The sequence below is a fragment of the Helobdella robusta genome (assembly GCF_000326865.2).
Source record: "Helobdella robusta unplaced genomic scaffold HELROscaffold_12, whole genome shotgun sequence".
NCBI classification, from domain to species: domain Eukaryota; kingdom Metazoa; phylum Annelida; class Clitellata; order Rhynchobdellida; family Glossiphoniidae; genus Helobdella; species Helobdella robusta.
Genome location: NW_008703664.1, coordinates 1,690,942 through 1,707,386, shown reverse-complemented (window position 1 = coordinate 1,707,386; position 16,445 = coordinate 1,690,942). Strand labels below are relative to the sequence as shown.

The 16,445-nt window shown below is 33.7% G+C and overlaps 1 protein-coding gene across 1 annotated transcript; it reads left to right on the top strand.

Annotated features, from left to right (window-relative positions):
- Positions 1-251: 251 nt before the first annotated feature.
- HELRODRAFT_72729 (hypothetical protein) lies at positions 252-12,484 on the top strand (the record flags this gene model as incomplete). The annotated part of the gene is made up of 5 exons (XM_009013560.1): positions 252-432; positions 3,230-3,433; positions 5,154-5,390; positions 6,008-6,133; positions 12,252-12,484. 5 exons carry the CDS (start codon positions 252-254, stop codon positions 12,482-12,484), a joined length of 981 nt encoding a protein of 326 aa, XP_009011808.1.
- Positions 12,485-16,445: the final 3,961 nt, after the last annotated feature.

The window sequence follows — 16,445 nt, the reverse complement described above, 5'->3', positions numbered from 1 at the left end:
GACAGCACGCCGTTAGGATTAGATGTTCCATTCTTGGATGATTTCCATCTAATCCAATTTAAATCCTTTCAACGTTTCTGATGCTAATATTTTCACATGTAACACGTTTGAAACATAAACAACACACAACAAAAACAACAACGAAGTTGTGTTTCTCAGCAAAACTACATAAAACAGCAGAATTTTAATAAAACTTAGCAATGAAATAATATTTCTTAACCTAGGCAACAAAGAAAAAAGAAAATCGTGCAATGTTGAAAAGATATTCTCGACCAGACATTGAAAGGAAAGTGACTTCTCACTATGACATAACGTTGAAAGAATTGAAGGAGTTGATGAGGTTGAGAGGAAAGGATGCAGTTGGACACATGCAGCAACGCTATGGAGGTGTCGTGGAATTGTGCCGGAAACTCTACACATCTACCACGGATGGTTTGTTGCTGTTGTCGTTTTCTTGCTCCATGCTTTTGTAAATGTTGCTGATTTTGTTGCTGATTTTGTAGGCTTTGTTGATGTTGTTGTTGTTGTTGATGTTGTTGTTGATGTTGTTGTTGATGTTGTTGTTGGTGTTGCTGATGTTGCTGCTAATGATGTTGCTGTTGCAGATACTGTTGCTGATACTGTTGCTGATGTTGTTATTATTGATGCTGTATGTTTCTGTTGTTGATGCTGTTGAAAAGACGTTGTTGATGTTGTTTAATGTTGTTTTTATGCGCTTGCCGATGTTCCTTCTGAGATGGTGAGGTCATTTGTGGACTCTGCAGCAAACGTGCTTCTTCATTCATTCCTGAATTTTTACAAATGTTTTACACATTTAGGTGAATTTTTAATAAACACTAATTCAAAAAAAATCATTTTTTATTTTGATTGATTTAATATGATTGAAGGAGTTTAGAAAAAATTGTTTACTAGCAGTTGCACGTATAATAGTTAATAATTTGTTTTGTGACGTGGTGTTGCAGAATTTTAAGTATACTGGCAGAAATGTAAGTAGAACTTTGTGAGTTTTGTGTGAAATGGCATTGAAGAAAGAGGAATGATTGATTGCACAGTCCAGTTTTGTTGGAGATACATATTACCGTGAGATAGAAACGAATGAATTGATGTTATTTCTATTGTACGTACAATGCACGAACCAAAATATTTGCATGTTTCATGGGGTTCAATGGTGCTTGCAAATATATTTCTCTCTCTTCACTCTGCCATTCGAAATTATTTACTGTAATATTTTTTATGCAATAAAGCATTAATGAATAATTCGCAAAAACGTTTTTCCAATGAAAATGTAATTGTGGTGATGGAAAAGAACAAAAGTCGAAATGTTTATTAAGCATGAAAACACGATACTGATGATGACGACGACGACGATGATGATAATAAAAATGATGATGATGACGATAATGATGATTATACGTGTTGCCTGAATAACTTTTTCAATCTTTTAAACAATGACAGACAGGCAATCAATGAACAACAATAACAAAACTCACATTTGGTAAGCAAGTTGGAAAAGCTTGTGTGGCTCATTTGTTTTGATGCTTCGGCGAAAATAAATTTACGTTTGGAGAGTTGTTGACAAAGATTCTTTCAGAAAAATTTTTGCCTAATAAACAGAAACGAATAGACCAACAGGAAAAGAAAAACTGTGGTTCCTTTGTTGAAGTAAGAGTCTATCTTGAACACATGCAGTAATAACATTACGAAATGGAAACATACACATAATTAAACCGTTACAACTAAATTGCCAAACATCAAAAAACGCACTGGAAAATCCGAAGATTTGTAGGAAAGGATAAAATGATCTTTTAAGGACTGAGCTAACTATGCAAGCGTGCATCAAAATTGATTGATCTGCGAAGGGGAAGCAACAAAAAAAACTTCGGAATAAAATCAAAAACTGTTTCGTCGGAAAGAAAATTACGTTAACGATAAAAAAAGAAAAACAGAAAAAAATACTTAATGAACGCGGAGTAAGGAAGGAGCTCCCCTGTTAATCTTGCACTCGTTGAACACACGGAACAGGTAGAACCGTACATTAACATCATGGCGTCATTCTAATATTCACTCTACACAATATAGATATTACACATATAAGTGAGTTCATGTGTGTGTGTGTGTGTGTGTGTGTGTGTGTGTATGTATGTGTGTGTGTGTATGTGTGTGTGTTTGCATGTGTGAGACTGTGTATGTGTTTTATACGGATATGTAACTGTATATCTGCGTTAATACACATGCATAATAATAAAGTGGAAAACGTATTTGCATTATAAATTCCAGAATAATTTATTGTACACTTGATTTGTTTATTGTGTGTTTGTCTTCTATTTCTTTCATGTATATGATATGTGCATGTACGACAATATTCACATACATTTATTGTATACATGGATACATACGTACACACATACAAACATACATACACGTGTATACATCCATCGTCCATCCATCCATCCATACGTACATACATGCCTAAATACAAACATACATCCATTTGTATATAACATACATACATGGTTTGTGAACGTTCACGTAAATTGAATTTTTCATTGAAAAGTTTACTTTTTATAAACAAAAATCTATTTACGCACCGTTTTTGATCGCTTATGAACGAGTACTTTCCAGTGTCCTTGTGTTGTTGTGCAGTTGTGTTGTTGTGCAGTTGTGTTGTTGTGCAGTTGTGTGGTTGTGCCATTAAGTATAATTATTTACTAACATTCATTCATTCATCGTACGGAGGTTTTAACTTACATTTGTGTATGTAATATTACTTGAAATTTGTCCATTATAATTTGAAATTTTTCATTAAATTACTATTTATCAACGTTTTAGAACCGTCGTCAATTTAGTAATTTTGATTCAATTAAATCCTAATGAACTGCTGAATATATGTTGGTTGCATTATCGCATTGCTAGGGAATAGTTTAAATAAAGGACGACCGTCTTTATGTTCTTTATATACTTGCCACTCGATCAAAGTGTGGCTCGCACTCAAACAAATCAACGCGACGCTTGCGTGGGTACAATCGTTTTGAGGCTAATTTTGATGTGAAATCGATCAATTTTTCAAAAAAGCACACATTTTACTATTTTTTTAAAAGTCAATGAGTTACAATAAGCAATGAAAATATGACATAAAATTTACGGACACAAAATAAATTATGCTAAAATTATTACGTGGCACCCACCACCATCACTATCATCTCCACCATCACCACCACCATCATCACAGGCCTCAGCAGCAACCCAGCAGAGCTGGAAGAGCGGAAGTTGGTCTTTGGCAGCAACGTCATCGACCCTGAACCGGCCAAATCATTCCTCTGCCTGATGTGGGAGGCCCTTCAAGACATCACCCTCATCATCCTCATCGTCGCCGCTTTCATTTCTCTGGTTCTCTCATTTTACCAACCACCCATTGATGATGAAGATTCGTTTGGTTAATATTTTTTCATCAATATTTTCAACCACTCTAAATATTCATTTTCATCCTCCTCCTCCTCCTCACTTCCTCCTCCTCATCATCATCACCAGCAGCAGCATCGTAGCACTACCGCTGGTAGCGTTCAACAGCCGCCAAAAAATCAAAAAATTATCTGAATGAGATCCGCCCAGAAAGTTGCGAGAGATTGTAATGTAGTGAGAGGGGTTGGAGGTGTGGAAGACAGCGACAATGAATATCAGAGGAAGCAAAACCGATTTGAGTAAAAAAAAGAGTGTTCAACTGCAATAATTGAGTAATGAAAATCACAAAATAATGTAAATCACAAAAACATTGGCTGTCATGTAACATCTAAATTGTTATTTATATATTTTAATTTATTTTCACGTCACGATATTTTGAAAAATTCATGTTTCGTAGCACCAGTTGGTGTTGAGGTTAGTAGATAATCGTGATGGTATCTACATAGGTGTCAGTAAATTCACACACACACACACACACACACACACACACACACACACACACATGCACACACATTTTTGAAACTTGTCTGTCAACTAAAATGATAGTGCAATAAAATCTGAAATATTTATGACGAAGCTTAAACGTTGCAGCCCGCAGCCAAGCCATCATTTCTGCACCTACATATCAAATAGGCGTCATCATGACGTCATCATCGTATTATCATCTCGTCATTATCATATTATAATCAGTTTGTCATCTTCAAAAAATTATCTTTATCAAGTGTTTATCATCATGAACTAACCAGCAATAAAAGGGTCTTCAAATTCAAAGTTACCAATATTTAAACGTTCAAAAATGTCTTTATGGAAATATTTTCCATCAAACATATTTTCTTAGTCACCATGATATCATATACCTTAAAAAAGTATATAATTCCTTCGTCGCATCATCATGTCGTAATCTTTTATGGAAAATTCAAGAGAAATACCAATTAGAGACTGATTAAGAGCAATACTTAACGCAAATTAATTGACAATCCAAATGATAATGAAATTTTTATTATTTGTAATTTTTATTTGATCTCTATTTCGTCGTCGTCATCGTAAATACTCTCATTATTACCACTTTAATCATTTAAAATATATTATTGTCATCATTAATTAATTTCTGCACTCTCGACATGACATCATTTTGAATATCTAAATCATCGACACATAATGAAAAATTTTTAATCTAATAACTTTTTTTAATTTTTTTTAGTACACTTCTATTTTTACACTGTTACAGATTTCACGTAATGATAACATCATCTTGTCAAGTCCATCTCACATATTGATCACATCACAAAGTCGTGCCATCTTAAATTATCTCAAGCATCGCCTCGAGATGGCATTATTAATTTTTTTTCACACGGTCACATTACACATATAACATCATTAATCAATCTTCATAACTGCATCGTCATCATCATTATCACCTGTCACTTGAATTCATCATCATCATCATCATTATCACATTAAAACACCACATGATAGCATCTCGTCACATCAACATTTTATCAGTTATTATTATATTATCGTTAAGTAAATGACAATTTATCACATAATCATCATCACATTCATATCATCAATGCATTTTACATCACATTGTAACATCATCACCAACTTCATTATTATCATCGTCATCACCATCGTCATCACCACCATCATCATTTTCATAGTCATCATCATCATCATGATTGCACACGATCCAGGCCATCACGATCAGTCGGAATCAAAGGCAGGCTGGATTGAAGGAGCCGCCATTTTGATTGCAGTCTTCGTCGTCGTCATCGTGACGTCATTCAATGACTGGCGGAAGGAGAAGCAGTTCAGAGGTCTGCAGAGCAGAATCCAGGTGGAACACAAATTCGCCACCATTAGAGACGGAGAGCTGCTCCAAATTCCTGTGGCGGAGTTGGTCGTCGGAGATATTTGTCAGGTCAAATATGGTTAGTTGCGTTGTTGTTGTTGCTGCTGTTTGTTGTCGTTGCTGTTGTCGTTGCTGTTGCTGTTGTTATTGTTTTTTGTTTGTTTGGGGGATCAGATGTGATTAGTTTATGTATTAATGCTATTTATGAGTTGTTATTACTCACTTGTGGTTAATTTTTGATGTTGTGTGCAGAGTGGAAAGATGATTAATATAATTTTATTTATATTAGTTTTTATTGTAGACCATAACATCATCGTCATCGTTATCGTAATCTCCATAATAATAATAATAATAATAATAATAATCATCATCCTCATTGTGAGTTTACGACAGCAGCAATCTTTATTGCGGCATTCTCATTTCGTTATTTCCTTTGTTGTTGAAGAAAGCCTTCGAAACAACGTCATCATCGTTAGAGATGTACCTATCAACCTCGCACTCCTTGCACTCTTCACTTTAATCTCCCGTCTTTGTCCTAAAATGAATGCCCTTTCCAATTAGCGAAATGACGGATCTAGCCAGATCCTGTTTATCGCTTTTTCAGTTTCACTCGTTGCCATTTAAACTGACAATTTGATATCGTTGCTATGCCGTCGCCATCATCATCCTCATCATCATCATCATCATCACCAACAGGTGATTTACTTCCGGCAGACGGGATCGTCATACAGTGCAATGATTTGAAAGTTGACGAAAGTTCCTTAACAGGCGAGTCGGATCACGTGAAGAAGGGACACGACTTCGATCCCATGCTCCTCTCAGGTGCCTCATTAACATAATTTATTCATATTGTATAATTTATTCATATTATTATAATTGATTGATTTATTATGTTTTTATTCCTTCATTCATTTATTCATTCGTTCGTTCGTTCGTTCATTCATTCATTATTCATACAAATATTGGTTCACTCGCAGCAAACACTAGTTAATTCATAGAATTAATTTGACAGTTCATTGACATTTCTCATTACACTGTTTGATGCTATTCGTATTACAATTTCAACAACGCCCAACTCTGCAATTTCATCGTTCTGTTATACGAAACGATGACAAAATTTTTGATTTTTGAGCAATGAATGGCTTTGTTCATCATTCATCGATGATGATGACAATGACGGTGATGATGATGATGATGATGATTGATGATGATGGTGATGGTGTGGTGATGATGAGTTTGACTAGATTTTTAAATTACATTTGAAAAATGACAAACATAAATAATGTAAGCAGTTTTTCTTTTAATCTTTAGAGATATCACATTCCAATGATAATAGAACTGATTAAAAGTTTTCAAAATGACATTCGCGTTAATATGTTCTACCAGGGAAATTCCAGGGATGGACGGATGGATGGATAGACGGATGAATGGACGGACGGACGAATGGATGAATGGATTGATGGATGGATAGATAGATAGATAGATAGATAGATAGATAGATAAATGGATAGATGGACGGAAGCCTGGATGAATGAATAAAAGGTGTCATATTTAATTAAAAGAGCACGTGCATATTGATGGATGAATGAATGAATAGACGAATGAAAAAATTGATGGGTGGATGGATGTATGGATGAATTAATGGATAACAGAGTAAATGGATAGCAGAATTTTCGGATGAAAAACTGGACAACGGACTAATAAATAGATAAATAAATAAATGGATTAATTTTTAGATAAGTAGATGGATGAATTGATGCAAGTTTTGGCAAAACTTTTAGTAAAATTATTTGCAAATTTTTTTTAAACTTTAATATAATAGATTTTCAGTAGCAAATCGGCTTTTTGTAGCCTTTTTTGTAGGTGTTTGCGTCTGGGTATATACGCACAAATCTTTCTCTTTTTCTCTCTCTTTCTCTTTTTTTCTATACCTCTGTTTATATATGCACATATGATAAAAAGATGAGTAAAATTTTTTTTTGTTAGTTCATTAATTAATTGATGGCCAGCGAAAATCACGCGATGTTATTAAACACTCGTGAGATGATTTTGAAATGGTTAATGGTTATGGCCATAAGAGGTGCACCTCAAAATGACTGCCGAAGTTAATTAGTAGAATTATTGTTGTCTGAAAGCAAGCGGTGCAGTTGAGTGTGTTAGAAGTAAAATTGTCGAATGAGGCGGAAAAAAATTTTCTTTGATCGAAAGTACTCTTGCAGTGCAATGAAAATTAACAACATTTTTAAAAATAAATATTTATATCAATTTATTATTATTAGTAGTAGTATTGTTATTATTATTACTGAAAATAGTGTATTTATAATCGCCTTTTTAAAAATATTTCAGAGGCTCTAACCATTACAGAAGTACTTTGCGTAGCTCTTTATTAAGCCAATGCATTGAATGGAAAAACGTTAGCACGGGTAAGCTTGGACAGAAAGATGGTGTTTCAACCTTCTACAAAATTGAATAACAAACAACACAGGATCACAAAGGTCCCTAGGCAAACTATTCCAGGCAGCAAGACCCATTACGAAGAAATTCCTTCGACCAATCGCCAAGTTTGTGTAAGGTATAAACAGTAAGCCTCAGTTGTCAGAGTGCAATGTTTGATTCAGAGATGGCATTGTTCTAGGAATGTCTCTGTCAGATAAGTTGGTCACCAACTTGTATTCGTATGCGATTGGCAATATCGAAGTAAAATTAGAGTTACACATTTAAAATCTTTTGTAAGTAAAGTATTACATTGATTTTAAAGTGAATTAAATTTTTTTTAAATAATTTTTGGCATTTCCAAATGCAAGTGATCAGATGAAAACATATTTCAAACGCAAATAAACACAGCTGAATTTTCAAAAACCTATAAAAACTTTCAACATTTGACCAGTTTTTAATAAATAAAAATAAAATGAAATTATTTTGTGTGTGACCATGCGTCATTTCTGAGGACAGGTGTGTTCTGAATGGATCATGGAAACGTTAAAAACTTGAAACAGAACTTCACAGCAGAGTCGATTAAGGCTTTTATGAAATAATTCGGTAAATTGAAATATAATGATTCGTTTTTTTGTAATGAAAAGTGAAATGATTTGTTTTACATTCCGACCAATAGTCGTTGTAAATTAGACCAAATCTATTTTACATATTCATTCAGTCAAACAAACCAACCAATTGAACGGATGCAAAGTTGTTAAAATTCCTTATAATAATCAAACTATCATTCATTGAGTTATAAATTTATTATTTTCGTTCGTTCGTTCATTCGTTCATTATTTTTTAAATATAAATTTTTATTTATATCTGGATTTCTGATTGATGTGTGGCACGGTCGACTTTCTAATGACCACATTTATTTCGAAGCCTTTGTTTCAGTGGGATGAATTTTTTTAATGTTTTTTTTGGATGAAAAAACTTTTTTGCTTTTGTTTGTTCTTCTTGTTTTAAAGTTTATACGAAACATGATAAATTGTAGTTTTAATTTTCTAAACAAGTCGTTTGTACAGAAGCAAAATTTTTAATAATGTTTTGTTGGTTGTTTTGTTTTTTAAACTTGCTCAGGGACCACCACCAGGTGAAAATGTAGTCAGTCCTAAATTGGACAGGCTACAATTGATCTATTTCTATAATACAATAATCAACACATAAAATGGAGAGTTATTTTTGTTCTGAATATACGGAGAAAATAAACCCGTATCCAACGTGCATGTATGCCTAAAATTTTTGTGTTATAGTCTGTGAAGCCAATAACCAAACCAGGTTAATGAGAGAAAACGTCAAATAACATGGAAAATAACTTTTCGTAGGTTGAGTTAAGGTCAGACGAGTTGAACGTTTTAATAGCTCGGGGCACGTAACCAGTGCACCTTTCTTCAACTTATGAAAGTGTGTTTGTGTATGTCGTTGCGTGTTTGTGTATGTTGTTGTGTGTTTATGCGTGCTTGTGTATGTTGTTGGGTGTCTGTGTGTGTTGGCATGTGATTTTCTGTTGTTGCACGTTGAATTTTCTCACTTTGCTGACCTCGTGTGATTTCATTATTTCAAAAACATTTAAGAATGGTTTTTCATCTCCATCAATCCGTCATAATTAATTTATTAATTGGGTTTATCAACTGTTTATATAAAAATAGATTTGATTTGTTTCCAGGAAGATATTTCCACGATGGGAGCGTTATTTTAATTCGAATTCTATCTTCAGCCAAAAATTCTTTCATCACGGAATTTGTGCTATTGCTAAATGATGAAACTCGCGCAGCTAAACCATCTGCAGAATTTATTGATAGAACCACTTGAACGAATGCCAAGTTATTAGAATTTCAAAAATTAATCTTCGTTCGAACAACAAAGTTATTTGCCAGAGTTTTTGTAAACTCATTTGTGAGATAACATCTGTCTGGTCTATCTTTTTCGTGAGTGATGACAAGATGTCAGTTGGAAACATGTTGTTGCATCGGAACACGAGCGAATGAATCTGCAAGCATACTTCAATGACATGTGTGAGCCATATTTAATTATTCAAGTGTGCGTGGGTATATTGACTGCAACTGCTATGTCTACGTTTCGAAATACGCGTATGCTAGTTTGAAACTTTTTCTTATGAAATAATGACTTCCAGATAATAAACTGATCAGAGATATTTATAGCAACGATATACATCGGAAAGCATGAAGCAAAATCTGCAAAGTAACTTCCTGTGTGGATGGATGTTTTATGTTGCTGTTTATTATTGCATGTTGTTTTGTGTTGCTACATGGTGTTGAATTTGGTTGCATGTTTTGGTGAGATTTGTGTTGTTGCATGTTGTGTGTGTTGCTGTATGTTGTTGGCTATGATTAAAAGCGCTGCTTGTTCACCGTCGTTTCTGCAATTGTTGGATTTTCTATGCCTTTTATGGTGTTTTGTTGCAAGTGGTATGGTGTTGCTGCTCTTCACGAGTACAAGTTGCTTGCATCCGTTGCATGTTGTTATAATTTGTTTCGTTTTGCATGTTGTTACGTAAAATTAATTTTGTAATATCAAAAATATTTATCGGTTGTTGGCAAAATTGCAAAAAATTTTCAGAAGCACCAAAATATTAAATCAGCACGGTTGCGAACCGTCGAACAATCACGATTACACGAAAAATCCAAATAGAAGAACCCAACATTGAACACAAACACAACTACTGACACTAACACAAAAACGAACATGAACAAAACAATGAACGCGACCACAAACGTTTCTAATGAAATCACACAATGACCAAAACCACACACAACTGCATTCGCAAACCACATGTGGTTGTGTATTGATCGAGATTGCACTTCAACAACGAATTAGTGAACAGTAGCACGTTCAGTTGTCTGACAAACAACATTTGGACAAAATCTGCAGAGAAAGAAAATTTACACACGCTAACTTTATGAAGTCATTGGTTGCCATTCATCACTGACATATTATAAACTAACATAACAACAAACTAACATTATAAACTAACATATAAATATAAATTAACATCACGTCTTTATTTGTACATACTTTGTTTGTATATACAGAAATATTTTTATGTAATTATGATCTGCTACAGGTTTAAAATCATTGTTTTCAACACAACAGCATATTGCACATGCGTCAACATTTTTAATTATTTCATTATTAACATTTTCTCACGTCTTCATCATCATCGAAAATGTTGCTACATAGTCATCATCCTCATTATATCATCGCCATTACCATTTCAAAAGCAGCAACATCATCTTCAAATGATAATCAAACATCACCACTCACAGCACCACCATCATCATCATTTAAAGGAAATTAACATCGTCATCATTATATGATCATCATCATCATGATCGTCATTATCGGAGATGATTATCATAACTCTACGTTAATTATTTTATTTGCGCATTCTTACGTTTCGGCGATGATAAATGATTTTGAAAATTGCAGTGCATCTCAAAAATCCTATTCATTCAATTGCAAAGCTGTTAGAGGCTTTTAAATTTCGTATCCTCCAATATTATCGCGTACGTCCATCATTTTAAACGAGGATGCATCATGACATGATGTATCATGATAGATCATGATACAATCATGGTGTATCATGATCGCGATGACGCTCAAACACGGCATACGTTACGTTGAAGTTAATTATTATACAATCTGCTACACGAATCACTAATGAAAATGTAATTTATTGGTAGAAATATTTTCTATTTATTTATTTTCATTTTCTGTAAAGATTGGAAAAATTTAAAAAAAATCGCTAACAAAAAATTTTTAACTTAATCTGTGTTGGTGTCGCACCAACACGTCCATCCAATAAGCCAACGACATCAAACAGCCAGACCAGATGCACGGACATCAAACAATTCATTCCGTCAGCCACACGCAAAAATGTTCATAACTAAAAATGCACAAGCAAGCGGGTACGTAGATTGACACGCGTTTCGAATCTTTCATTCGCATGACCATGTTTGCTCTCTGGTCAAAAATTAATACACGCTAGCATTCAATTATGAGACATGCTAATAAGTAATAGGAACTTATCAATATAAATTAAATGCACGCAAGAATACTAAACATACAAAGGCATTTATGCTAACAGACAACTAACTGTACATCACACAAACTTTCAATCAATCAATCAATCAAAAACATGTATATAGCAACACTTATGCCAGCGTCGTGAAACATTATCATTGAATCACGCACGTGCGTACGAAGCAAGCAAGTCAACATAGCATGCAAAATATCATGTAAAGTCAAAAACGAGCAAATACAAATGAGACTGTTATATATAATCAAATTTGAGCTTAGAGAAGAACAAGATAGATCTCGATCCCAAACATACAGGAAACGTTTTAACGAGCAACTAAATAACCCCAGAAAACGTTATAGGATGGTTAGTAGTACAACACACGCAAATCTCATTTAACCCCTATCTCAACCGCCCATCCAGGCACCCACGTGATGGAAGGGAGTGCCAAGATGGTCGTCACCGCTGTTGGAATCAATTCGCAATCTGGAATCATCTTCTCGCTCATGAACAACAACAACTCCACCACGGCCAACAACAATACCACCAACGCCAACAACTCCAACTACAGTAAGAATATCAACCGGAATGAATTTTATTACGAAGAGGAAGATGACGATGTGGATGCAGATAGAGTTGAAAGTATGTTCTTCTAAGAAATTTCATTTGCCTGATTTAATAAAAAATTTATTTGCCTGTTTTACGCTTCTAATCTTTTAACAAAAAATGTTTAAAACGTTTCGTTGAGTTTAAAATTAATTACGACATCAAAAATTCAACAGCAAAAAGTTAACAATTTTGACCGCCTTTTGTTTGAAAATTCTAAAACACAAGAAGCATCCAATAAAGGAGTTTGTGGATGGTGAAGTAGTGAATAATGAATGCACTTTCTATTCTTAATTGGCTCCGACTTTGAGATACGGCCACTGCAATACACACACATCGCCCACACACCACAAACACACCAACATACACAACATACACAAACAACACACACAAGCCCACACACTCCACACATATTCACGCATGAATTCACACACACACACTCACAAAAACACCGACACACACACACACTTAAACTCCCACACACATGCAAACACAGGCAGACGTACAAAAATTGTCGAAGTGCATTCTAATGCATCTTTTAAAGTTTGAGGAAGGCGCATTTAATAAGAAAGAAGAATGTTGGGAGGAAAGGAAAAACTATTTCATCCAATTTAAATCTCCATCCGTTAAACTTTTAAAACAATATAAATGGACAGGAAATTAACAAACAACACGAAGTACACACACACACACACATACACACACATATACAATTTTAATTATACCTTACTATACTGTGTATATTGAAAAACGTATATATATATTTAAACGTTTAATATACACTAAATAGTTATAACAATGAGATAATTGGTTTACGTTTTCAATATGAATAAACTGTAATTTATGTTAAAGTAGAATTAATTGCCCGTGTGAATGTTCGAAAGATTGGTGAATTCATTTATAAATATAAATAGACATCGATGTTGCGAACGTACTCAAGTAATGTATACCGCGTATGCACGCTCTGCTTTAACGCAATTCTAATGATGATGATCATTATTAATAATAGCAGAAATATTTTAATTGATATTTTCATAATTACCAATGCCACGACTCGAGGTTACTAACATCTTTATCATCATCAGAGCCTTTGTAAGAAGTTATAAACGTCTCGAAGTTTTAATGTAGGAGTAGCTGTTAAGTCGATGATATCACGTTCAACGTTAGGTTTCTAACTCCTTCATGTTACACATGTCAAGTAATTTCTTAGTTAGTTTTTTCTCTTATGAAAATGATATTCTGACACGTTCGTGGCGGGACAAGAGACATATTTTGAAGGTTAGAACTGCAATTTTGAAATCGATTCGAGCAGAGATGGAAAGCCAATGAAGCATTGGAAAAAGAGTGGAAGAGCTGAAACTAAGAAGTTTTTATTTATGTCGCAGAAAATATGTAAAAATTTCTTTGAAAACATTCAAGTAAAAATGGTTTAAACAATCCATTCAATTGAAATTTATTTTGAAAAAATTTTTCAAACAAATTTCGCTATCAAGCTAAGCTGTTTTTTTATTATTTTTCATTTATTTTTCTATTTTTTTATTAATTTAAAAATAATAAATGCGAGATATTTTCGTTTTGAGCAAGTGATTGTAACTGGTATCGCGCAATAAAGCAGCCGGGCGCGTAAATTATGCATGGCGTCAACACCAGGCTGGACAGACGATCTAAAACGCGGACAGGAAATTAGAGCTGATGATTTATTTAAAATATTTTCTGTGAAACTCTTTCCGGCGGCAAATATTGAAGTTTGGAGCTAAATATAAAGCAGATCATAAGCTTAATTAGTGGGCGAAAATGTGAGGTGTCGAACGTAATTTTGAGATTAATGATATCCTTTCCCGCCGTTGCCGCCACCTAGCGACATCCATGTATTGATCGTCGTCTGCATCATCAGACTATTGATCCGCCTCAACGTGTCCGTGTTCGTTTGTATGTGCCTTATATCTGTGTGTGTATCTTTGTATGTGCGTTAAACTCGTGTGTGTGTGTGTGCGTGTGTGTGTGTGAACTTGCGCACGAAACGAATTCGAATTCATTACGTGCGCTTATGCTCATGAGCATATTCAACAAAGTTAAAGAATTCTGACAACTAGTCGCATAAAAATTAAAACGGCTAACTTGGGATTTTGTGTGTCAAGTAGGTGAATCGTGAAAGAGCAAAATGTATCGGGACAGCAACATCAGGGTTTCCTAGACATATTTGCTCTGTTATGTTATGTATAAATGATAAAAATAATCTTTTTGTACATACAAACATGTAAAACATTTGGCTGATATCTGTAATAGAAGAACAAAAATGATTAACATGACATTAATTATGCATTCAATTATAAGAAGAACGTTTCTACGCTAAAGAAAATTGTGTGCATGCATTGATTTGCGTGTCTGTCTCTCTTCCCCTTTAAGCATCCATCCTGCATCACCGTCTGTGTATGTATGTAGGTGTATATGTATGTATGTATGTATGTATGTATGCACGTATGTACGTACGTATGTATGTATGCTGAGTGGTGTGAAAATATGCAGAACACAAAAACTTTATCATGGTGGCACGGCGTTTGTGTTAAGAAGTTGGATGGTCCCCTGTTTGAAAAGAAACGTCAGAATGCATAATTTTATTTTTTTTACTTTTTTATGTTTGCACGTTAAATTTTTTCGTGTTTCTTTTCATTTATTTTATACATTTTTTAACAGGTTTGAAGCAGTTTTTATGTCTGAATTGTTTTGTATAAATTGCAACTCGTCAGAAATGTGAGGTGTTAGTTTATTCAACACGATTTCATTATGCAGTTTATCAACTTGCATTTAGAATGTTCGAAACATTTTTAAAAGTATATAATTAAAAAATATCAGTATGATAACATTTTATGTGATAATAGTTATAAAGACAATAATTATAATTATGATGGGATTAAAAGAAAGTCTGAGTAGTTAATAAGCGAATGAAACACTTTACTTTTCTCACTGTGATATAAAAACCATGACTCAACTTTAACGCAACAACAATAAATCGCACGTTTCTTTCCATCCATCATAACTCAGCAACTATTCATATTTCATTCATATTTCAGTGTTATAAATGTTTCAACTTTTACAAATAGTTGTTGTTCTCGCATGATTTGAAGCAGCAAGTGGCAGCTCATGCATAATTCGAGTGAATCATAAACTGAGTTTTGCAATTTTAACAAATAAAGAATGGTAGTATTTGTCAGATATTTACACAAACCTTCAACTGTATAATCAATAACTGAATTTTATAGTTCTTTCGAAAGTATGTTCGTAGCATGAGAAGATAGATTAACATATTAATTTAAGCAAAATCTACTAATTTAATTATCATAATGTTGTTATTTGGTGTTACTATTTAACCGTGCAAGTACTTCGGTTGGTATTTTCATCATTTCAACTGCTCTTTAATTTTCTGTTAAAAGTAAGACGAAAATTGTCTGCGTAGTTTTGTTTAAGGGTTGGAATGGAATTGTAATCCAAAATAAACTTAATTTAATTAATCAAAAACCTAAATTCCTACAACTAATTTACCGCTACCACATTTATATATGCACTGCACTATATATAAATCACAATATCTGTACATATATCACTTTATGTATCCATATCATGGTATGTATCAATGTATATCATGATAATTATCCAAAGATCGTCAGCTACATTTTTTAAAATACCCTTTGATCATTCAATAGTCTTGCACTGTATAAAATTATAAATTTGAACTCATGCATGTTTGCGTGTGTTTACATTTATAATATATATACATGCATAAAAAAACGCAAACATACATACACGTACAAACATTTATACTTACCAAAATACACGCATACAAACACACACAAACGTATTAACATACAAACTTACATACATACATACATCCCATCACAGGCATTAGGCCATGCCTGTATTGAACCCACAAATTATGACTAATGTTTGGCATTGTATGATCTACATCAAGTACATCAAGAGCTTTGTTACGCACACCACTACTTACTTATATGC